Source organism: Scleropages formosus, chromosome 17, assembly GCF_900964775.1.
Source record: "Scleropages formosus chromosome 17, fSclFor1.1, whole genome shotgun sequence".
NCBI classification, from domain to species: Eukaryota; Metazoa; Chordata; class Actinopteri; order Osteoglossiformes; family Osteoglossidae; genus Scleropages; species Scleropages formosus.
In genome coordinates this window covers 20377012-20400473 of record NC_041822.1, presented here as the reverse complement: position 1 = coordinate 20400473, position 23462 = coordinate 20377012, and the positions used below count along the sequence as shown (strand labels likewise).

The window sequence follows — 23462 nt, the reverse complement described above, 5'->3', positions numbered from 1 at the left end:
CTATTTATTTGAAAATAGTGTGTACTTAGATGCATACACAATAAGCAGGGGCTTCTTACAAATAAAAAAGCTTCTTTAAAAGACTATTTCTTAACAGTTACACAAAACTAACCTTGCTGGATTTGTGAATCTGTTAAAAGATTTCATGAGCGTATAGCTGCTTTAACAGGAGTCAGCACACAGTTTGTTCCAGGAGACTGAAACTGCCCTCGCATTGAAAAATCTGGTTTTGAAACCACTTATGGTTAATTCTAGCAATAAAGCTTTATTGTCCTTAAAGTATATTTATTACCACTATTGAAAAAAGCATTACAGGGAAAAAGAATTTACATTAATATATTATATGCCTCGGAGGTGCTGCAGAGTCCAAGGAAATAAGCCATTTAATTTTTTCTTTTTTCTTTTGCTCATATCGCCACCAAGTACTATATTTGTATTTGTGTAGCCCTGTCAGAACTGGTTACAGGGTGAATAATGCATTAATCCAGAGTTTACAGAATGAATTGCAAAAGAAAATAAGCCTTTGCTGTAATATGGTACAATGGGCTGTTTCATCATTAGTGAAAAAGCATCCTACAGGAATCTGGTATTATTTCTGTTTCATTCACCGCAGACCTGCCTCTTTTTTTATCCGCCCCGCTCCCGCTCTACCTTTTGAGGAATTTAGCCACAGAGTGGTACGCCAGTAGAATTTCAGAGTCCTTGGGACAGGTGTTCCGGAATTCACTCTGTTTGTACACCTCCGCCAGGTAGCGTGTCAAGCCCTGCAGAGCTGCTGGAATCTCAAAATCTCGGTACTTCTTGCACACCACCTGTGAAGGACACAGGACTTTTGGTTTCAAAATTATTTAGGGCAGAACAGATGGAAGGAACTCGATGATCTCACAAGGGTTAAACATGAGGTAGCAAAGGGAGGGTGTGAAACCGATAGGAGATGAGAACCGTGACGTACCTTCACAATGTGGAGCTTGGGCAGCAAGTTGCAGTCTGCCAGCGTAAGCGAATCGCCATCCAGGAACTTCCTTTTTGACTCGCTCAAGTTGGGGTTCTGGTCCAGTTCGTAAGGAAGTGGAGTCAGCAGGTACTGGTCGAGCTTAACTAGACTCTTAAGGAACTTCTTTTCGAGCACTGAGAAAGCAACAAGAGAAGAATGTGAAGTAAGCAAGAGCGAGGCACAATGGGAGGTAAAAGGAATGGAAATGCAGGACACCAACTTTCATTGAGTCCAGGGTTGGGGTTCTTGATGTAGGCAGAGAACTTGTGGAAGATGTCGTCTCCAGCACCATTCGACTCTTTGTAGCGACAGCCGAGCTTAGGGTACCTGCAGCAGAGAGGTAAAACCCCCACAAGGAACCATGGGTTTTTTGATGAGAAAGCTGCTCCTTTCTCGCTGTGTTTTGCACTTATATAAAAAAATAAGATTAATGTAGCCTAAACTTATTAAACTGTGTAAAATGATTCAACATGAGCCTGATCATGCAAGCCTTATAAGCAGTAGTACAATTAAAACCACTGCCATTACATTTGATGATCTGAAACAAACTATGATGCTGCTCACTGTGGGGGTGCCAGGGTGGCCTCCAGGAACTCCTCAATCTTGTTGTTATCTGTGTGCACCTCTTTGTTATAGATGAGGAAGGGTGGCTGGGAGCCTGGGGCCAGGTCTTTAAGAACCTCTGGAGCTCTGGGAAGTAAGATAAATGAGAGGTATGCCAACCAGGAAGGTACGTGTACATGCTTTCTCTGATGTGACTGACATTTGCCTGCATGCCAGGGTGCCGACAACATTTCATGGAAAAAACCAGATTACCAAGCAGTCGACTGTAGAGAGATATCCATAAATTCAATTATGAATTCATTGCTGTTAAAAGAACATTCTATGACCAGAATTTGCGCACATATTGAGAAGGGGTTCCCCAGGGCACTGTTCTAGGTCCAAACTGCTGTATTACAGCACTAGGTTTCCCCACAGACAGAATTGCTCTTCCTGAGAGAAGGACTATGGGCAGGGCCTACTTCACAACTGTTAGCCAGATTGCATATGCAGTCTCACCTCTTCATGTCAACTGTGGTGAGAGTAAAGTTGACCCCTTTCAGAAAGAGGATCATGAACAGGCGATGGCAGAAGGGACAGTTTCCCACACTCTCACCATCATCGCTTGCCTGTTTGGAAAAATACAGACGAAAAATTCCTTCTGCATAGTAGAACACCACAATGGTATGAATGGGACTGGAGGAAGCAGAAAGTTTCACTGTTTCATTGTTTAAGGAAACAAAACAAAGGGAGATATGAGAAAATATTTTTACATATATATATATATATATATATATATAGTTAGATGACCATTTTCTGAAAAGCAACTTGCAATGTTAAGCTACTCTTTATTACTTATGGATTTGTACATCTGGGTGGTTTTTTCTGGAACTATTCAGGGTCAGTACTTTGCTTAGAGAAACTACAGTAAGAGCAGGGACTTGAAGTTGGGTTTTTAAGACAGGAGCTGTACCCACTCTGCTATGAATGCTTATTTTTCATTCTTCTTATCCACACGAAGGAATAACGTAATGCTTCGCCACGGTATGCCATTTTAACATCCACGCACATTCCCATCATTACATGTGTCTGTGTAGGGATAGCTACCTCACACAAGGGTACTATAGCAGGTGGTGGGATTTCAATCTGGGTCCCTCAAATGGAAAGCAGCAGAAACAGCCCCAACCACAGCCCTACCTGCTGCTGCTTAGTTAAGAGGAATGGTTAACCTTTGACTTGTTATTCCACCCTGCTTTAAATGTTCGTAGCTCAATGAAAAAACTACGGACATTTAGAGTATTTGCTGTTTTCCAGAACCTTCTGTATTCTGCGCTGCTGCTAACTATGAGGGCTTGACTGCACCAGTTGGTTTGAGCACAGAATCTTCCGTATTGGCTTTCTTGTTTTATATTTATGTCGCTGTCTTATTGGCTAAATATGACTAATCTTGTTGGGTAAACTCGTTCGCGTTCCGTTTGATTTACCCGCTGTATTTACTCTACTCTTAGTGAAGGCAGCGAATGCAATACAGAGGCTATTAGTCAAACACATTAGAGACGCTGCTCCAGACAAATTATGTTTTTATCTTGTAAGCTGCAAGGCTACATCGCTGTGATCTTTATCATCTCCTTCCATTCACAGTAAGGTGGTGAGAAGTGACTACCCTGTGGGATAGACTCGGCTATTATGAAAACGATGATACAGTCTTCCTTCAGCTGCCCAGTAGACTGAGTAGAGCATCCAAATGACGCTAAGAACCATCGATACAACACAGGGTAGCCTCGCAAAATCTTTCCGTAACATTCGTATGGATTCCCATCTGTGTTCCATACATGAAAACACGGCATTTTAGCGTGAAATGACAGACCCTTCATTCTCGAACCGCAAACAGTGCTTGCTTTTTCAGTCTAACAGTTTCTATTAAGGTTTCAGATCCTACCGAGAAATACAATACAAAGGCACCATTACTGGTTTCTTAAAAAGAGAAGTCAAAAAAGCTACGCTGTACAGAACAAGAAGAACAAGGATGGACGAGATTCTCTCCATACAGGTTAACCGATTGATGTATAACTTAAAGTTTCTAAGTCTGCTTTTAGGATTGTATATATTATGATGTGTGGACTGTATTAGCCATCTATTTTATAACCTGCCTTTTTCTTCTCATAATGCTAAGCTGCTTGCAATTATTTGCACATTTAATCAGTTAGGTCATTTTTACGGTATCAGTTCAGAGTAAGTACTCTCCTCAAGGGTACTACAGCAAGAAGTGGTTGCATATCACTTCAAAGACCAATGGCCTCATGTCCTAAATTAATAATTTCCATGTGTTTTTGGATTACACACACTCAGTACTGTGTTACCAGTACTCCCTCCCCCTTTAGATTCAACTTCAGTTAGAGGAGAACCGAGACTGTGGATTTCAAGGTTCTTCAGTCAAGTGCAGAAGGAACTGATCACCACACTTACCTTGATGAAAAGCTCGATTTCTGGAACTGCAGCCATTTCTCAGTGCCTCTCCAGTGCCAGGGTTAAGCTCTTCCTTCTCCCCTGTTCCACCAGAGAGAAGTCTCCAGGTCCTTCTCTCTTACCACGCCCATCAGTTTCGTTCCATGCACACCCACATATTGGTCTCACCAGTTAGACCTGTAGGGCCAGGTGACACAGTACTTCAAAAACAAAGAATTTTTGCTCTTCCTTCTGTCAAGAACTCACAGCAGGCCCAAGGTTTGGGGCAACAATGACCATCCCCAGTGATCATAGGGTGCTTTTCCGATGAGATTAACAGGGCTACAATGATCCTGACGCTGGGTCCCCTGTCCTTCCATGGCAGTCTTGCCGTTTCTAATATTTGGAGGCTCTTGTTACCAAAAATACAAGTATTTGTGCCTAACACACTGTTGTCACAAGTGCGGCCTACAGTGCGAGTCATAAAGCCAGCCATTTGTGATTTACATTTATTCATTTAGCTGATGCTCCTCTCCAAAGCAACTTACTTGCAATTATTTACCCATTTATACAGGTGGGTAATATTACTGCAGCAACTTTAAGGTAAATACCTTGCTGAAGGGTATTAGAGCTGCAGGTGAGACTTGGCTGCATCCAAAGGCAGCAGCTCTAACCACTAGGCTACCCGTTGCTCCAGTTTATTCTCATGTTATTCTCATTCTTTGTTTTATTCTCGTGTATAAAAATGAGAAAAGGCTGCATTTCTACAGCAGGGATTTAAATCAATAAAGGAAAATCTATAAATCTATCAATAAATCATCAGTAAAGGAAAATCTATTTTGATCAAGGGTCCAAGGCAAATAATGTGTAAAAGCAATCATCACAAACCTGTGCATTTCACAGACCTAATTCTATTTCACTGGTTTTCTTTTGCAGCAGAAGAATATGTGGCCTGTTGTGGTACCTACAGCATTTAGCAATTGCTAAACTGCTTGCACAGGCCACGCTGGGACACACCTGAATGGATGCATCGCCTGAAATATGCAATCAGGAACAGGACAGCATGGAATTTTTTTTTAGTAAATTGTGTCATGTTTCTTTACACAGCTTGTCCAGTCAACACGAAAACAAGTTGATAGCAATAAACTGCTTATCCTAAGGTAGTGTTATGGTGCTGTGGAGCTAGTGTAGAACCATAGGGCACAAGGATAGATTGAGTACACCCCGACTGGGGCGGTAGTTCATCACAACTTAAAAATAAGTACAACTGGATACTGTGGCTGATCTGTGATGAAGGAGAGGAAAGAGGTGTTTTTGAAATGGGAGGGTGTGAGAGTATCAGCATTCTGATCAGATAGCCAGAAGTGATACTTCGCAGGTCTCCAGCTGAGTGCAAAAACAAGCTGGAAAAAAAAATGCACCATTGTCTCTAAACTAGACAATCTCAGAGAGACATCACTCACGAAGTCGGGGCAAAACAAGGGCCGGACAGAAATGACAAACCACCCCAGTGAAAGAGAGGAGAACGACGCAAAGGATTTAACTCATACCTGATTTATTTATTTTTTGTTCCTTTTTTTCAGTAACTTCAAAAATATCAGATGACCTCTGTTGAAGCACAAGAAGTATGGAAACCACAAACGTTTTAATCAGAAACAAGCTCAGAATTTCAAGTCAAAATGTTACATGAATAGAACAGTAGCAGAAAAAATTCAAACATACATATTTGTAAAATATAAATATAAATATATTTATTTATATTCATGTACAATTGCGGATTTATTTCCAGGGCATTTTGCTCCAGAGTAAACCTGCGTCTTTGACCAAATCGACAGTTTATTTTTTCTTTTTTTGTTATTTAGATTGCACACCTTCAAATCACAAACAGTTAAGTACTTGCTGGTGTCTAATTTTCCAGTTTAATGTGTATTTGATCTGTGAATCATGGTAGCGTGTTGTTCTCTGAAGCAAAGAAACTGCGAAACAACCCCCCGCCTTTTTTCTTTTTTTTTGTTAATTTTAGTTACTGAATTCAAAGCTCTCCACGTTACCGAAGAGTAAAGGCCTTTCAGTCGCGATCCAAGGAAAAAGGTGTGGCAGCATGTCAGAAAGGTCAAAGGTCAAAAGGATGGTCAATGCCATTCCCAAGAGGGCGAGGCCCAGTTCGAAATCGCCGTAACCTAGAAGTCAAAGTTCACAGAGCTCTGACCAAAACTGAGCAAAACGGTCATCAGTTAAACCTTAGCAAAAGAGATGAAAGAAACGTTGAAGTGCGATTCAGTCCAAGTAAAACCACAGTTTAACCTTTGCACAAAAGTTACAACAACAACAAAAAAAAAAAAATACATTTTTGCTTTCACACAGTAATTACAGCTCATCATTTACAGGACAAGAAAATCAGTGTCCGTTTCTTAAATTTTCCCATCCCCTCCCCGTCATTTGCTTTAACATTCAGCATATAGTTTATCATTCAGTAAAAATTAGCACGACTTCCCTTTGGTACTAAACATTGGTTTTATATTAAAAGAGCATAACATCAACATTTGATCCCCATACTCATCATTTATCACATAAGAAATCGATCCTCCGTATCTGAAAACACCGCAGTGCAAATCAAGGATATTTTCTTAAATATTTTTTGTCCAAAAGTAAAACAACTGCCAAAAACAATTCAAAGAAAAACATTACAATTACAATGTCCTAAAGTTTCAAATGCAAAAAAAATGGCCCCGAGTCAAGCACATTTGAATGCCAGATGTGGGAGAGGTTCATTGCTAGGCAAAGGAGTGAGTTTGGCCCATTAAGTCTTAATAATATTTATTATTTCACATTTAATGGGATGGGAATTTTTCAAATGCTCGAAGGGGGTGGTGGGGGAGAGTTTCTCAGAATGAGTTAACACTGGATGGATGTTTTTGCAGAGTGTTAGTTAAAACAGTCATATTTCTGCCCCATCTGTAATACAGGACATATTGTATTCACACCAACCGATTGCTACCTTCCTTCTCTGTGGGACACTGTATTATATGGATATCATCTCCAGCGCACGTACCATAAAGACCGAGTGGAGAAGATATACGAGCAAGTCAGGTTCTGCTTCACAGTGCTGGTTATACAGAGGCCTGCGTGACACATGTTATTATCTCAGGTCACAGTAACATGGCCTGATGTATCTAGTTGGTTTCTCAAACTATTGTACCATCCCACACTGGAGTGCAAAAGATCATAATTAACATTCCATTCCAGAGACAAAATACTAGGGTGCTATTAAACTACATATGGGACCAAATCGGTTCAAGTTCAGGAGGTGCCAGCTTGTTCTAAGCTGTAATAACTCATTTCATGTAATGTACCACTGGGTACGGAAGGCTTGGTGCACCTTGGGGTGTGCTGTCCTACTTATAAATCCAGATTATTACGGTCGCAAAAGAGCATAATTGATATTGAGCTGTGCAGGAAAAACACTGCGGTGCTATGAACTATATATAGGGCAGAATAAGTTCAAGTGTAAGGAGGTGTCGGTTTCTCGTACCCTGTAGTATCACATTTTACGCAGTCAGCGGTTCGCAATAGGAGGTAAACGTGTTTAACACGTTTCCTTTTGGAGCGGGATGGTGGTTTCAACGCACTGAAAGCTGAAGCCCGGATATCAAAAGAAGCCTTGTTTATTCCAAGGTGCACTGGCTGCCACTTGTCAGTCAGTTAATAAAATGAACCGCATAAACACGACAAAATAAGACATCGTCACAGAAAATAAATCTTTTTTTTTTTTTTTCTCTCCACAAAAGAAATACACGACACTACACCGTTTCGACTCGTTTCTCTGAGTGACTTGTAAAGCTGCAGCATGCTTAAAAAGGCAAAAATGTACTAAACCTTAAAATCTGGATCCAATTACAATGGGAAAAAAAAAAAATCGTCGATAGCTTTGGAGGGAAGGAAAAAAAAAATTCCAGTCCTTAAAAAGTAATTTACATTCAGATTAGGACGTCTGCTGAAACGGAAGGGGTCGGAGTCGAACCCGAAGGTCCCGCCTTAAAGGAGAATGATATGTTGTTCTGTGACATCAGTGGCAATGCCGCCAACATATAATAAGAGCAATAACGATAATCGTTGGCTTCCCTGACTTCGCTCAGCACCTGGTCCTTGACAGCATCTTCTAAAGAAGCTCTTCCATATTGGGTTCTCTCCAACAGCGTCGCTTAGTGATCCCCAAACACTCGTTCGGTTTCCTTTAGGTGCGCCCATCCCGCAAACTGAAAGATTAAAACATGGCAAAGAAACGTTCCACTTAAAACACAAACGCTGCCGTCATCGTTTGCCAGTCCCCCCCACTTTACAACCCTTCTTGGTGGAAGCTGGCGAAGAGGCGGCGATACGCCGGTCCTCCCGTTTCCGCTTCTCCCGTCACGCGACCTGGCACGGCGCGGTCCGGCTGCGACGTTGCGATGCCGTTTCTCCAAATGTCCGAGCGTCCGTGGAGAAACCGCGTGCCCCTCACACTGACCGACAGGGAGGAAATCCTTGTTTAGGCAAACTTAAAGAAAATGCGCTCTTGCTCTTGGTTCACGTTCCTCAGGTCCACTCCTCGGCTCCCTCTATTTGTTCAGGAGTCAAATGGATCTCTAGACTCGTTGGGCTGCATGTCCCCATCTGTTAGGAGTTTGAGGTTCAGCAGAGGGTGTCTGTGTTAAAGGAAAGCTGCACCTAAAAAGAATCAAATGAAACACGACTGTGGGAGGAAACCAGAGCACCTGGAGGACAGCCACATGAACGCAAGATGAACATTCAAACACTCCCACCCCACCCTGCCCCGCCTCTGTCCCTCACCCTCTCTTCCTCAAAGCTGATGAGGCCTTCATCGTCATCACTCTCCAGCTCCTCGGGCTCCTCGCTGACCAGCGCGTTCAGCTCCGTGTTGGCGGCCCGCGGCCGAATGAGGCTGAGAATGCGCTGCAGCGGAGACTGGCCTCCACCGGACGGTGAGCTCTGCTGCTGCTCCAAGTTGTCGCTTTGCTTCTTGGCAAAGTTCACAAAAACCTAAGAGGGACCCAGAGAGGGAGGTTCTACCGCTGTCCATCTCATTGTACTTTGTTTTATGTATATTATTCTCATGTGGTGTATGTTGATGTATATAAGGAGCAGAGAGATGTCCAACTCACATTGTCCAGCGTGGTCTGGCTGACGGAGTAGTCCTCAATGCCCAGCACCTCCACCACCTGCTCCATCTTACTGAAGACCTGCGCCAGAGAGAGGCGCTCCGACTTCAGCTGGTACTGCACCTTGGTGTGGTGTCTCTCCTGGGGGGGGTGGAATGAATTTTTCTGATTCAACATCCCTGTATGAGCGAGACTTCGCGTAACATCCAAATAAAAATCAGTCTTCTTTCTCGCTCCGAAGGGCATTTTGAGATAAAAACTGAACTTCATCCCACAACTCTGGATATAACAATCGGGAGAGCGGTGCGGTACCTTCAGGATGGCCTCGGGGAAGTTCCTGTTGAAGAACCGCACCACTTCCTTGACGCTACTGCTGGACTTGGTGCGAACCGTGATCATGTAGCCGTCCCCAAACCTTAGGCAGAGCCGACAGAAAATCAAAAGGACAATATCAAAAGTACAGGACAAGGCCTTCATCCCGTCTGTTTCGGAACAACATTCACATTAGATGTACCAAAAATAGTGGGAACGTAAGCAGGAGTGACAGAGGAAATAGAAAGTAGAAATGATTAGAGCTCCAATTCCGACCTGTTTTTGAGATGCTGGATGCTGCCCAGACACTTGAACCGCCCATTGACCATGATTCCCAGGCGGGTGCAGAGAGCCTCACACTCCTCCATGCTGTGGGTAGACAGACAGCGCGTTGTCACCGCGACCGTGGGATGTGGAGAGGCGGGCACCCCGGGGACCGCGACGCCGTGGCCGACTCACCTGTGCGATGTCAGAACCACGGAGCGTCCCGTCTTGATGATGTCCAGGATGAGGTTCCACAGGAAACGCCGAGCCTTGGGGTCCATGCCTGTGGTGGGCTCATCCTGAATCACAAGGGATCATGGGAAGATGGTCAGTGTGGGAGCTGGGTGCCCAGACTGAAATAGGGATTGGGGGTTCGAAACCTGTATAATATGTTCGATCCCTGTTCATTGTGTGTGGAGTTTGCACGTTCTCCCCGTGTCTGCATGGGTTGCCTCCAGGTGCTCTGGTTTCCTCCCACAGTCCAAAGACATGTTGTTCAGGTTCCCCATAGTGTGTGAGTGACAGAAAGTGTGTGTGTGTGTTCCACTGATGCATGGATGAGGGACCCAGTGTAAGTAATGTATCTAGCAGTGTAAGTCACCGCAGTGAATAAGGTGTGTGGGGTCATGACACTACATAGAGTTCATTGGAAGTCGCTCTGGAGAAAAGCATCTCCTAGGTAAATAAATGTAAATGTGTACACTACCTTACCATGAATGTCATGCGAATGGCTGCTATTAATCAAATTCAAATTAACAGCACTTCCTCCCACCTTATTAATTATAATCATGAGATGAAACCACTGGCTTTCTCACCCTGCATTTTTTGTTGGTAATTTTTAACAAATTAGGGGGGGAATTGTATCCAGAAGACCACTGATTCAGATCCTAGAACTGGCGCTGCAATTGTACCTTAACCGCCCTGATTAAAGACCCAGCAATACACCGGTAAATGATGTAATGTGCAGTACAGGTGTCAGCAGGAATTCAGGCCAATCCTGCTCGCAGTAAGAGAAGTATTGAAGGAGCTGTTCTCACCAGGAAGATGAGGGAGGGGTATCCGATCAGGGCGATGGCGGTGGAGAGCTTACGCTTGTTGCCCCCGCTGTAAGTGCCGGCGGGCTTATCAGCATACTTGGAGAGTTCCAGCTTCTCCAGGGCCCACTGGACCACCTGGGACATGAAACAGAGAGTTAACTCTCTTCTTCACCTCTCTGCTTCTTTCCTTTGTTGTGGCAGTGGGGGTTTGTGGGGGGGGGGGGGGGGGTCACTCCTCACCCTCTCCTCATCCTTCCAAGGAATGCCCCGCAAGCGAGTGTAGAGCTCTAGGTGTTCTCTGGCTGTCAGATCCTCGAAAAGGGCGTCGAACTGGGGACAGTAGCCAATGCTCTGCTGTACCTTCAGCAAATCCCGCAGGATGCTGAAAGGAGGGAGGGGGTGGTTGTCTGACATCAGCATCATCCAATTTGAAAAATACAAACATCAGACTGTTAGGCGGCACATCGCAGAACAGAACTTACAGGACTGTACAGGAAAGCCATATGTTTTATATATGTAAACATATATATATATGACCAGTTCCTCGCTGTGTGGTGGGTCTGGGGTTCAAGTCCTGCTTGGGGTGGGGGCAGCTCTGTGTTTCTCCCTGCATTTGCCTCCCCCAGCATACAGGGGAAGGACCTGGCAACCCACCCCTGTTCAACTCAGCATCTTGTATGCATGCATGCACACACACAGTCTGAAGCTGCTTGTCCCAAGCGGGGGTCAGAGTGAACCGAAGGCTAACCCGTCAACACAGGGCGTAAGGCTGGAGGGGGGAGGGGACGCACCCAGGACGGGACACCAGTCCGCCACATGGCACCCTAAGCTGGACTTGAACCCCAGACCCACCAGAGAGCAGGACCTGCCCAAGCCTGCTGCACCACCACACCCCCTATACACACACACACACACGGCAGTGATTCCATGACTGAATGATGTTATATATGTGTGTCTATATACATACATCTCAACAACATCATTCACTTATGGAATCACAGCCATCAATCCATCATGGTCTCTCCTGCATACCTGCAGCCTCCAATGAAGGCCTCCCCGCCCGTGGTGCTCTCGTCTCCCGTCAGCATCTTGAAAGTGGTGGTCTTCCCCGCACCGTTCACACCCAGCAGCCCGAAACACTCCCCTGGACGAACCCCCAGGCACAGCCGATCCACTGCCAGAATGCGCCCCATCTTCCTGGACTTGTACACCTGAGAGGAAAAGATTTAAACGACAAACACAACTTAGTCATAATTCACAGCTGCTCCTGATCAAGGGGTAAGATTTGAGGCTCCTTGTGCTGGAAAACCGGGTTTGAATTAGGACAGAAAATAAGTAATCAACTCAGTTGTTACATAATTATATGGCAGCAGGTGGTGAAGTGATTAGAGCCACAGCCTTATGTTCTAAAAACCGAAATTCGATCCCGCCCTCCTACCGAAGGACCCTTGATCGAGGCACTTAGCCCTGTGGGGTTAAGTACAGTAAAATTATCATGCTTGATAAATGGCTAAAGAAACGGAAGTAGATTGATCGTTGTAAATCGGTTTGGAGAAAAGCATTAGTAAGTAATTTTTTTTTTTACACAGAACTATGGAAAAAGTCCTAGGCACTTAGATGTTTCACAAAAATGTTTGTTTTAGTTGATTATTTAATGTGTTCTGCATTAGTGTCTATAGGAAAGAGAATATTTTACATTTCCAAGCATTTCTTTTGCAGAAAGTTACAGTATTACAGTAAGGGTTTTGTATGTTGTTAAAGAAAGGAAGTGCGCGCGTGCACACACACACACACACACACACACACACACACACACACACACACAGTCTGACATCACTTATCCCAAGTGGGGTCACGGCAAACCGGAGCCTAACTCGACAATACAGTGCATAAGGCTGGCGGGGAGGGGACACACCCAGGACGGGACGCCAGTCCATTGCAAGGCACCCCAAGCATGACTCAAACCCCAGACCCACCGGAGAGCAAGACCCGGCCAAGCCCCCTGCGACCCCGCCCGGGACAAGCGGCTGTTGACGATGGATGGTTCCTAAGCTTTATAGGGAGTTTATTAATTAAGAGCATTATTTTGTGAAGCATTCTCACTTTAAACCTTTTCCCCGAAGTGCCTAAAACTCCTGCACAGCACTGTGAATAGACATACAAATAATTGATATTCATAAATTATGGTATGTCCCTTTAAATTCATTGTTTTTCATTCTCTGTTTTGTAGGGGAGGGGAGCGCAGTGGCGCAGTGGGTTGGACCAGGTCCTGCTCTTCAGTGGGTCTGGGGTTCGAGTCCCGCTTGGGGTGCCTTGCGACGGACTGGCGTCCCGTCCTGGGTGTGTCCCCTCCCCCTCTGGCCTTACGCCCCTGTGTTCCCGGGTAGGCTCCGGTTCCCCGTGACCCCGTATGGGACAAGCGGTTCTGAAAATGTGTGTGTGTGTGTAAATTACGGTATGTCCCTTTAAATTCATTGTTTTTCATTCTCTGTTTTGTAGGGGAGGGGAGCACAGTGGTGCAGTGGGTTGGACCAGGTCCTGCTCTTCAGTGGGTCTGGGGTTCGAGTCCCGCTTGGGGTGCCTTGCGACGGACTGGCGTCCCGTCCTGGGTGTGTCCCCTCCCCCTCCGGCCTTACGCCCTGTGTTGCCGGGTAGGCTCCGGTTCCCCGCGACCCCGTATGGGACAAAGCGGTTCAGAAAGTGTGTGTGTGTGTGTGTGTGTGTGTGTGTGTGTGTGTGTGTGTGTGTGTGTTTTGTAGGGTAATTTTCTCTCTGGGACAGTGTTTCTAAATTATATTGTTATAAAAAGGCAGAAGAGCATCTTAGCAGTGCTCCTCAAAAAGTCCCCTTCCCACTGACTCCGCCCAGTTGGCCACTCCCACTCCCTCTCGCACCTTGGTGAGGTTTTCTATCTTCAGCATGTCACTGTCGGCGTCTCCTCTCAGCACCCTGCGCCTCTCGCAGGCCACGTCAACGTCATCATCCTCCACCGGCTGACTGCTCACCGGGATCCTCCTGCAAACGGTCAGACATGTAGATGTGACACCGAGCTACCGATCTCCAAACGTCCGGGCGCACACGCACACTCTCAAATAGAAATGCACTCCGGCTCACTGAGGTTTCCTGAGGAAGTTGTACTGGCACATAATTGTGATGAAGAACCCCACAAAGCCTTCTATGGTCATGGCCACCAGCCCCCGTGTGACAATGTCCCACTCGAATGGCGACTTCATCTTGTCAAACTGACCTGGGAACGCAACGAAACAATGAGACAAGAGCTGAGAGTAAAGAACAGCCGGACCACGCTCTTGTGGACACAGACTTATGGAGACGCTACCGATCTTGGCGTAGTACTCGTTGATGTACTCGTTGTAGGCCATCTCCATGAGCCCATGGCCTAGGTTGTAGTTGGGGAAGATGAGAAAGCAAGACTTCAGGTAGCTGTTCACCACCTTCAGATCCTGAAAGAGAATTGAAAAACCAAAGATCATAGATAAAGGGTTAAAGGTTACAGCTGTGCTCTTGGAACCAGGAGCTTAAACCCAAGAGTCCACGTTGACGTTGAGCCTTACCTTGTCATGCTCGAAGAGCTGCAGGAGAAACGTGGCCACGGTGGCGGTGATGCCGATGAAGAGGTTGATGACGATGAGGAAAACGTAGGCCGTGCTGGGAACCTCGAACCAGAAGGAAGCTGGATACATGATGGGTGTGATGGACCAGCTGGAGAGAGCAAGACAGTGACTGTCGCACCGTCCTCCAGGAACACGGGACATCAAGGTGTTCTTCACCTCATTTATGGATTATGCCTCAACAACGAATGATGTTTCCATGGGCGATCGTTATTTAACGCAGCGGCTAATCAACTTATGATCACAATCCGGAGCAGAAATCAGTTCGTTAATTGTTTCCTTCGCACCTACGGTCACTTTTACTACTAAGTCACAAACAATAAAATGTTAATCTCACAGACAAGCATAACAACGTAAGACCCCTGGTGGCCGAATGATTAGGATTTGGTGCTCTCGCAGCCGTGGCCTGGGTTTGAACACCGCTCAGGGAATTTGTGTCACTGAAATTTCCCCCCAGGGATCAATAAAGTATTTATGTGTCTAACTCTCAGTTATTTATCAGTTCATTTCAGTAAGTCTCTCATATACCTATATTAAGTAAAAACGCTTCACAAGTGTGTTTTTACTACGGCCAAGCTACATTAAAATAAAGTTAAAAAAAAAAGCTTAAAATGAAAACTTTAAAATGTCTAACTGAAAATATGTTGCCTCCACAAGCTGCTATTGCATGTTGATTGTTGATCTATTCATCTGATGAAGTTCTGCAATGTCCTTCATCTTGTTACTGAGCAGCAGCACTCAGGAACGAGAGACATGAGCTGTAAACACTGCGTGGGTGAGTTGAATTAAGGTGGTCACACATTCCGTTTGTGTGCGTTTTACTGTCATTTATCAGCGCGGAGATTAATCAAAGCTCAACTTTGCCCTGCTAGAGGCAGAAGTTTTAGAAAATGGGGTGGCATGGTGGCACAGCGAGTAGCGCTGCTGCCTCACAGGGCCTGGGCGGTGCGAGAGGATGTGGGTTCAATCTGCATTCAGTCGGTGTGGAGTTTGCATGTTGTCCCTGTGTCTGCATGGGTTTCCTCTGGGTGCTCTGGTTTCCTCGCACAGTCCAAAGACATGCTGTTCAGGTTCCCCCACAGTGTGTGTGTGTGTGTGTGTGTGTGTGTGTGTGTGTGTGTGTGTGTGTGTGTGTGTGTGTGTGTTCCACTGATGTATGGATGAGTGACCCTGTCTAAGTAGTGTATCTAGCAGTGTAAGTCACCACGGTACATAAGGTGTGTGGGCTGATAACACTACATAGAGTTCATTGGAAGTCACTTTGGAGAAAAGCGTCTGATAAAAAAATGTAAAATATATAAGTAAAGAAAATGCTATTAAAATAAACTGTGAAATGTTTGAAAATTCAGAAGTAATATTTGCGACATGAGGGGCCAGCATACCACAGAAATGGAAAGCAAGGAAAAAAAAAAGAAAAAAGAAAAGGATGCTTAAATCAGTAGCAACACAAATCCATAAAATGTAAGATATATAAGCGTGAAAAGAAAACCAGTGCAATAAAAAAGAAATTTATATCTAATAGCAGGTGCTCGTAGAATGACTCAGAATGAGAAAAATTGCCATTTATTTGTGATATTAAATCTTGAGTTCAAGTGTCCTCATCTCATTTTGCTGCACCGTTCCGGTGTGTTCTCACCCATAGAGCAGGAAGAGAGAGAGGACTGCTGGGAAGTTGGTGGGAGACGTGTACGCCGGAAGGTCGAACACGAAGAGGATGATCACGCAGCAGGTCGCCGGGACCAGGTAGTTCAGCTGCGACAAAAAGACCGTGTTTTACCAACACGGATGCTGCACGCACCCAAGGCCGCGTGTCACACTGCTGCGCTCACACGCACCGCGCTCCCTCACCATGTCCCAGATGTAGTTGGCCAGCCAGTAGATGACGGGGTCGCATCCGCTGACGAACTGCAAATGCTTCGCTTTGGTGGACTTTTCGGCCACCAGAAAGACCACGAAGCTGGCTGGCACGAAGGACATGGCGACGATGATGAAAATGGCGATGACCACGTCGGTGCCCTGCAGCCTGGACGTGCAAAGACACAAAAGGCGGCAATCGGTCTCGGCAGCAAGGATGACACTCAACAACGGGAAACACGCGAGGTGAGAAAAAAAAAAAAAAAAAAAAAAAACAGATTTACTAATCAAAAAATTTTGTAATTGCATTATTTTGAACTTGAGATCCTTTGGGAAATCGTTTGTTCAGCTCCATTTCCCACTGTTTACTATTCCCTGTGTTCACTTTTGAATTGAATTTAAGACTTTATTGTCATTGCAATGCTGTGCAAAACAAAAAAATAAATAAATTTCGGAATTATACGAAATTATAAACTGTACAATTTTTTTTTGGCAAAATTTTAAAGTTAAATTTTCCTCGGCCACTGTGATTCGTGTCATTAAAATGGATCATTCACAAACCCCGCCGTTATGTCCATTCGGACTTTACACGTTTGTGTCAGGAACCCGTTTCCCACCATAACCCTTCCCTGTGAACATCTTATGGACCAACAGCGAACATCCTTATTACTAATCTGGCTCCAGCTCTTCCTGAAAATCCAGAATTACTACACAGTTGGCATATTGCTTAGAACCGTCAGCCTGCAATCAAAGAATCAGGGCACGAATCTCCAATCCCGCTGCAGTACCGTTGATCAGCGGCATAAATTATCTTACGTTGATGTAGTGAACAAACCATAGCTGCTATGGAAAGTGTCAGCTAAGTAGACTAATTATGGACGTGTGTGTGTGTGTGTGTGTGTGTGTGTCATTTTGGAGAAAAGCACCTCCTAAATAATAACATGCAAACGTACACGAATCCTGGATTTGAACACATTTACAGCACTCAAAAATATTCGCAAGCTGATGTGTAGCCTGGGCGCTGAGAAAAGGTCCCGGCTTAAGTAACCGTGTGTGAAATATTTTAAAAATATATATGTATATATTAGGAGACACTTACAGATAGTCCAGGGAGAGGCTGGCACTGGTCCGGTTCATGGGGTGGTTGGTCACGGTTATTCCTGTACGCACACAAACAAGCACATATGGTCGGTTTGGCAGCGGATCCGCAAAACTACCGAATATGTGCAACACACCGGATGAAACGATGCGGTCCGATCCCTCCCACGCTGGAGCGCCTCTGACCGTATGCCGCAGGGTTCCCCTTGCTCGGGGGCAGGTTGGCGCGCAGGATGGCGTTGTTGAGCACGTTCAGATAGGTGGGCATGCTGTGGTAGCCCTTGTTATTATACAGGACCTGCAGAAAGAGACGTGACCCGGTTACCCTGCGGTCGGCCGCGCACACGGAACGGCACCAAACGTACGCCGTCACGCACCTGGGCAGACCGGCGCACAGCGATCTTGCGAACCATTGGTGGGATGTTTTTCCCAAAGGAGGCTGGGATAGACTTCTGGATGTTCCCAACCGTGAACCCTCCGTATCTGCAGAAAAGAGGGCGTGTCTTTCACGTCTAAAACCGCCCAGATTAGGTTTAAGTCCCGCCCACTCACAAATAGCCCCGCCTCCTCCCGCAGGCCCTACCTGTGGAGGCGCAGGCGATCCGAGGTGTACAGAAGGTACTCGGACACGTTGCGGCCCGTGATGTCCACCAAGATGTCCCCCGTCACCACCTTGGTGAGCGGGGGCCGCCCTCCTACGCCGTTGGGGCAAGAGAAGCCGGTCCCCTGCATGGAGCAGATGCAGCGCACCGGCTCGCGGATGGTGAGCGGGAGGGACGGGGCCGACGTCACCGTCTCTGTGGACACGCGGTGAGAGGATGGGTGAGGTGCACGAGTTGGACTACGAAGGTTGACTTTCCTGGAACTTCTGTAAATCGACCGGAGAGACGTGCAGTTGGCCCCCTACTTGCGAACTTAATTGGGAAAAAAGAGTTGGTTCATTACTCAAAAAGTTCGTATCTCGAATGTGACGCATAGCGAACGAAGGGTTCGCCATCAATTCTATACGCAGCTACTCGTAAAAAGTACTACTTCCAAAAGTATTGATGCTGGGCTATACGTCATCACAGTTATATCGGATTCTCTGTCTCTTGATGCACTTTTATTTATTCTGACTTGTACCCCATTTTATAAAAAAAAAAAAAAAAGAGTCTTATAAATATAATGTAAATGTCAGTAACCCGGAGAGCTCCTCAGGGAGGGAGGCAACAACAAGGCCTTCTGGACAGGAGCATAGAGACACGGTGGATCGGCTCTCTCGCTCCCAGCTCCTCCCTTTGGTGAGCCGGGAGGACTTGTGCACATGCGTAGTTGGTTCAAGTCCCCTGGCAGGAGTATTTACGACACAGTGCAAATAAGAAAACCCAATAAAGAACCCTGCACAGAGTGGACCAGGGGGATTCCTTCTTTCACCCCACATATCCCATGAAATACACTAAAACAAGAAATAAAAGGATAATTATAATTCATTAAAAAAAGTTTAAGTCCTATGTTATTGACCTTGAGGCATAGCGGACAACTGTACATCAACGTAAATCCAGAGGTGGAAGATGATGGAGAGGCGGTTCAAAACCGGTAGGCGTGGAACTCGTAGGATCTTTCACAGCTTATTCGTCTTCCGTTTGATTTTTCCACCTTCTGAAAACCTCAAGGCAACTTAATATTCGCGATCACTATCTTCCGGAGCATCGGGAAAAGCTTCGCCGCGCAGTTCGAACTTGTATACTAGGTCGCTTTCTCTGACTAGTTCCTAAGAGCGAAAAGTTTGTTACTCAAAAGTTCGTAAGTTGGGGAGCCATTGTATTATGGTAAGTGTATAACAGATCTCCAGTTCAGTTAACTTCATAACTCCATCTGGCTCCAGGTTCCTACAGCCAGGCTCACCGTGGACAGTGGTGGGGGGAGTGGCGGTGTAGTTCCAGGTGCCGTCCTCAAAACTGGGGTCTGGGTCATCAGAGGGTGCCGGCGAGGGGGGCGGAGGCACGAAGTTGGAGAGGGGCACGCCCTGCGTGAAGGAGTCCAGACACATGGAGTCGAAGTAGCGGGCGGCCAGCGTCTTCGAGTTGTTGGCGCTGGGGTTGAGCGTCTGCGCTAGCTGGTCAAGTGTGCTGTTGAAGGGCGTCTTCAGCACACAGGTGGCGCCCACGCCGGAGGGCAGACGCAAGGTGTTGATGATCTTCTGGGGCCCGGCGTCCGGGGAGAACTTGGTCCTACGATGGGAAGGGAAAAAGAGCAAGATCATGTACGTCTATTCATTTCGCTGCCGCTTTTCTCAAAAGTCGACTTTACGACATTAAGCTACTTACAGTTGTTTATCAATCTGTACAGCAGGGTAACTTTTACTGTACCAATTCAGGGTAAGTGCCTTGGTCAAGGGTACTACAGCAGGGGGTGAGATTTAAACCCGGGTCCTTCGTGTGCAAGGCAGCAGCTCCAACCACTACGCCACCTGCTGCTCAGAGCATTCAATGTGACAGCGTTGCCATAGAAACACGATGCCGTCTGAGAACTTTGAGCGAAACTGACGCTAAGAGCTACTTGACGAACGCTCACGTAAAAATGAACCGCAGATCTTTCCCTGAATAATGACAAGTACAGCGACCGAGTGTCATCACATGACGAATGACTGCGGCTCCGTGATGAACGAGGGCGGCGCGATGACCGAGCACAGCTGTCGGAAGAATGATCGAAGGCGCCACATGAGCGATTACAAGGAAAGTTATATTGCAGTTGAATGACTGCATAGTTTATTATAAGCACCATGATTAACTTCACCCAAAATGTGAACGTTGTTTGAAGGCTGAACAATGGGAGCAGACAGGGTGGTCTACGCGGGTTATGAATAACCTGGACTTGCATGGCTACAGTTGTGTTGTTGTGCCTGCTCATTTCTGCAGACACAATTACAGATGTTATGTTGCATCTTTTTAAACCCTGTATGTAGAACACAGTTAGAATACAGTTTATTGCTATATGCCATTGCATCCTGAAGACACTCAAATGCGTTCAGATATTACAGATAAATTACAAAGCAAACCAACATATATAACACATCTGCAAGATTTTTCATATCCATATGTACACATTCATTTAGCTGATGCTCTTCTCCAAAGCAACTTGCAGTATTAAGCTCCGTGCTCCCACAATTAAATTAATGGATATATTAATAAATACAGTTTAAAAAGCCATCATGGATCTGCTTTATGATGATAAATTCATTTCCATTCACCTTTATTGCTATGATATAATTATGAAAAATTCAATTTCGCAACTCCGAGAGTGTGATGCAACATACAAATACAGAATATGCGGAATAAACAGTCGAATAAAATACAGAATAAAGGGATGGTTAAGTGTTTACGAAGTGGGACGACACTAATGGAAATGTTTCATGACAATATTCGGTTTCCCCTCTGTAAACAGGTGTATGAAAAGGTGTGCCGAACACAGGGATGTGGAGAGAAGAGCACGGAGCTGGTGTCTCACCGGTATTGGGCACGGTCCTCGTTGGCATAGGGGATGAAGTTGCCCCGGGGCTGAGTGTAGTTGTGGTACTGGGAGGGAGACAGGATAAGGGGGGGCAGGTCTCCTGGGGAGCAAAGGGAAAAAGTTGAGGTCACTACATCACACATCATCTGTAATGACTTTTCTTTCAAAGACTTAAAAACACTTTTATCTATTACTTTTATTATAACAGGTTTATTTTCCTGGACAACGACTCAGGTTAAGTATACAAGGCTACGGGCTATGAACCAACACCATATTGGACTGAAGTTCAACTCCTTTGCAGGGTTCCTTCAAAAAACTCTTAACAGCAGGTGGCACAGTGGTCAAACCTCCAAACTTGAAATAAGAATGTCCTGGGTTCAAATCCCTTCAGCAAGGTACTAACTGCAAATTGAAACTGTAAAAATTACCCAACTGCATACATGGAAAAATGACCATAAGCAGCTTTGGGTACAGAACTCACATTATAAGACATTAATAAGATGAAGGCGTTAGATAAATATTAATAGCTTTACAGCATCAGTGGTATGAGAAGCATCGGGTGATTCATTAGTCACATTGGCTCAGGGTGTGCAAGACGATGGTGCGTCGCGCCCCCCGTGATCTCCTTACCTATCTCAGGCACGGAGAGGGCGACCGTCATGGCCACGCAGACGAAGAAGGCGGGCAGCATAATCTGGGAGAAGAGCCCCTTGGTGTTCCTCTTGGCACAGTGGAAGCGCTTGACGATGAGGCCGTGGAACTGGCGTAGTCGCAGCCACCAGCCCTCCAGCTTGAAGCTACCCTGACCCTCCAGCACCGCCGTCTCCGGGGAAGGGTCCTCTGCATCTGCCGGGGGGGGGTGGCATGGGACAGCGTGTTTGAAACATCTGCCCAAAGCCTAAGTTCACATCCACCTAAAAACCACAGTGGTCCCAGGACCCATCACAGCACCCCACCTCACCTTGGGTGCTGGCGGAGTCGGGATCCTGGCCGCCGCCAAACAGAGGGCAGTAGTCGCCGTAGAAGTCGGAGTAGAGGCCGCCCTCGTCCCCTCGGACCGACCCCACCGAGGACACTGAGCGCAGGGAGCCCTGACTCTCACTCAGCTGGGAGCACGTCACCAAGTTGCTGAGCTCCACTTCGGGTCGGACGCTGCCCCCTGCAGGCTGGGCCTCAGACTGCGGCGCCGCCAGACACGAATTCTTGCCCGCTGAGCCGCTCGGGGACCCCTTCAGGTCTGAAAGACAGGCTTCAATGAGGCAAATGTCCTTGTCACGGAAACAAGAACACTGACGTAACGAGCGCGGTCAAAGCAGCTTGTAAATGGAAAGTTTGTTACCGTGTTTGATCACGCTGTACCGCATGAAACCCCACCCCCCTCCCATTTACCAGCGTCGCTGTTCTCCAGGGACTGGTCCTCCTCAGACACTTTGAGGAAGACCTCCTCCAGCGTGGTGTCCATCACCCCGAAGCTGGTGAGAGCAAGACTGTCGAGACTCTGCTCCAGCACCTGTGGGGCAAACAGGCACCACTGACTATGGGTGACTGGCCAACAGCTACTGCTGACTGGAGTCTTAGGGACTATATGTCCATTCTCACTTCAATCTTGGACAGGTGACAGCACCATAACATAATCCCTGTCCTGACTGGCACATTTGAAATTACCATCCTTTTCTCTGTTTGACCATCCCTGGTCATGGGTTCAGTTCCAGTCTCTGCCTTAGTGCACTCCCACCTCCTTGTTCCAACCTCACTTTTCCAAACTCCACCCCCATCTGTCCCTGTTCCAACCCCACTTTTCCAAACTCCACCCCCATCTGTCCCTGTTCCAACCCCACTTTTCCGAACTCCACCCCCCATCTGTCCCTGTTCCAACCCCACTTTTCCGAACTCCACCCCCCATCTGTCCCTGTTCCAGCCCCATTTTTCTATAGACTCCATCCCTCTGTCACTGGTCCAACCCCACTTTTTCCAAACCTCAGCCCCATCGGTCCTTGCTTCAGCTCAGTTTGTCTGATTTCACCCCTGTCTCACATTGGTTCAGCCACATTTTTTCTAGGCTCCACCCCCATCAGTCCCTGGTACAACCCCAAACTCTGCCAAACTCCACCTCCATCTGTCCCTGGTCCAGCCCACTTTTGCAGAGTCTACCCCTATCTCACTGGTTCAGCCCCATTTTTTTCTAGACTCCACCCCACCGATCCCTGGCCCAGCCCGAAACTCTGCCAAAGTCCACCACCAGGTGTCCCTAGTCCAGCCCACTTTTCCACCCACATTTCCCCCTGATTCTGCCCCGGTCGCTCTCTTCCTTGCCCATCCCCCAACATCCTTTCTGGTCCACTTCCATCTTCCTGGTTTGGACTCATCCTCTCCCATACCTGGAAGAGCCTTTCAAAGCAGCCCTTCTTAATGGCCTCCGAGGGCAGAACGTAGGACAGCTCCGTGTTGGAGTCAGACACCAGCAGGCAGGAGGCCACATACTGGCGGATGAACTGGGTGACGTGGGCCTCTGAGCACGGAGACAAGGAGGACGGTGGGACAGAGGAGGGGGACACGGAGCAGGGGGGCCGGCTTCCCGGTTCTGCAGGGGAGAGGAAAGGAGAGGAAGGTGAGAAGAAGCACAGAAAGAATAAAAGGTATT

General features: G+C 46.6%; 2 protein-coding genes across 5 annotated transcripts in view; both read right to left on the bottom strand.

The window, feature by feature from the left end:
- Nucleotides 1-50: 50 nt before the first annotated feature.
- clic3 (chloride intracellular channel 3) lies at nucleotides 51-4104 on the bottom strand. Its single transcript, XM_018758218.2, has 6 exons — nucleotides 4001-4104; nucleotides 2054-2163; nucleotides 1559-1684; nucleotides 1215-1321; nucleotides 953-1128; nucleotides 51-812 (listed from the first exon to the last, which is right to left on the bottom strand). The coding sequence occupies exons 1-6, from the start codon at nucleotides 4034-4036 to the stop codon at nucleotides 648-650; spliced, it is 720 nt and encodes a 239-aa protein (XP_018613734.1). The 5' UTR covers nucleotides 4037-4104; the 3' UTR covers nucleotides 51-647.
- Nucleotides 4105-5636: 1532 nt separating this feature from the next.
- Nucleotides 5637-23462, bottom strand: part of abca2 (ATP-binding cassette, sub-family A (ABC1), member 2) — an 81569-nt gene continuing 63743 nt past the window's right edge. For all 4 annotated transcript variants that reach the window (XM_018758405.2, XM_018758406.2, XM_018758407.2 and 1 more), the window contains 25 exons: nucleotides 23200-23402; nucleotides 22211-22331; nucleotides 21783-22058; nucleotides 21452-21667; nucleotides 20819-20921; nucleotides 19217-19542; nucleotides 17916-18129; nucleotides 17710-17815; nucleotides 17519-17630; nucleotides 17334-17394; nucleotides 16229-16403; nucleotides 16017-16132; nucleotides 14324-14471; nucleotides 14089-14212; nucleotides 13866-13998; nucleotides 13646-13766; nucleotides 11784-11962; nucleotides 10992-11133; nucleotides 10752-10886; nucleotides 9910-10013; nucleotides 9727-9819; nucleotides 9451-9553; nucleotides 9142-9279; nucleotides 8810-9019; nucleotides 5637-8686 (listed from right to left, as the gene is read on the bottom strand). In XM_018758405.2, the coding sequence (XP_018613921.2) occupies nucleotides 8651-8686; nucleotides 8810-9019; nucleotides 9142-9279; nucleotides 9451-9553; nucleotides 9727-9819; nucleotides 9910-10013; nucleotides 10752-10886; nucleotides 10992-11133; nucleotides 11784-11962; nucleotides 13646-13766; nucleotides 13866-13998; nucleotides 14089-14212; nucleotides 14324-14471; nucleotides 16017-16132; nucleotides 16229-16403; nucleotides 17334-17394; nucleotides 17519-17630; nucleotides 17710-17815; nucleotides 17916-18129; nucleotides 19217-19542; nucleotides 20819-20921; nucleotides 21452-21667; nucleotides 21783-22058; nucleotides 22211-22331; nucleotides 23200-23402 (3695 nt within the window). In that variant the 3' untranslated portion in view covers nucleotides 5637-8650. The remainder of the gene's footprint in view (nucleotides 8687-8809; nucleotides 9020-9141; nucleotides 9280-9450; nucleotides 9554-9726; nucleotides 9820-9909; nucleotides 10014-10751; nucleotides 10887-10991; nucleotides 11134-11783; nucleotides 11963-13645; nucleotides 13767-13865; nucleotides 13999-14088; nucleotides 14213-14323; nucleotides 14472-16016; nucleotides 16133-16228; nucleotides 16404-17333; nucleotides 17395-17518; nucleotides 17631-17709; nucleotides 17816-17915; nucleotides 18130-19216; nucleotides 19543-20818; nucleotides 20922-21451; nucleotides 21668-21782; nucleotides 22059-22210; nucleotides 22332-23199; nucleotides 23403-23462) is intronic.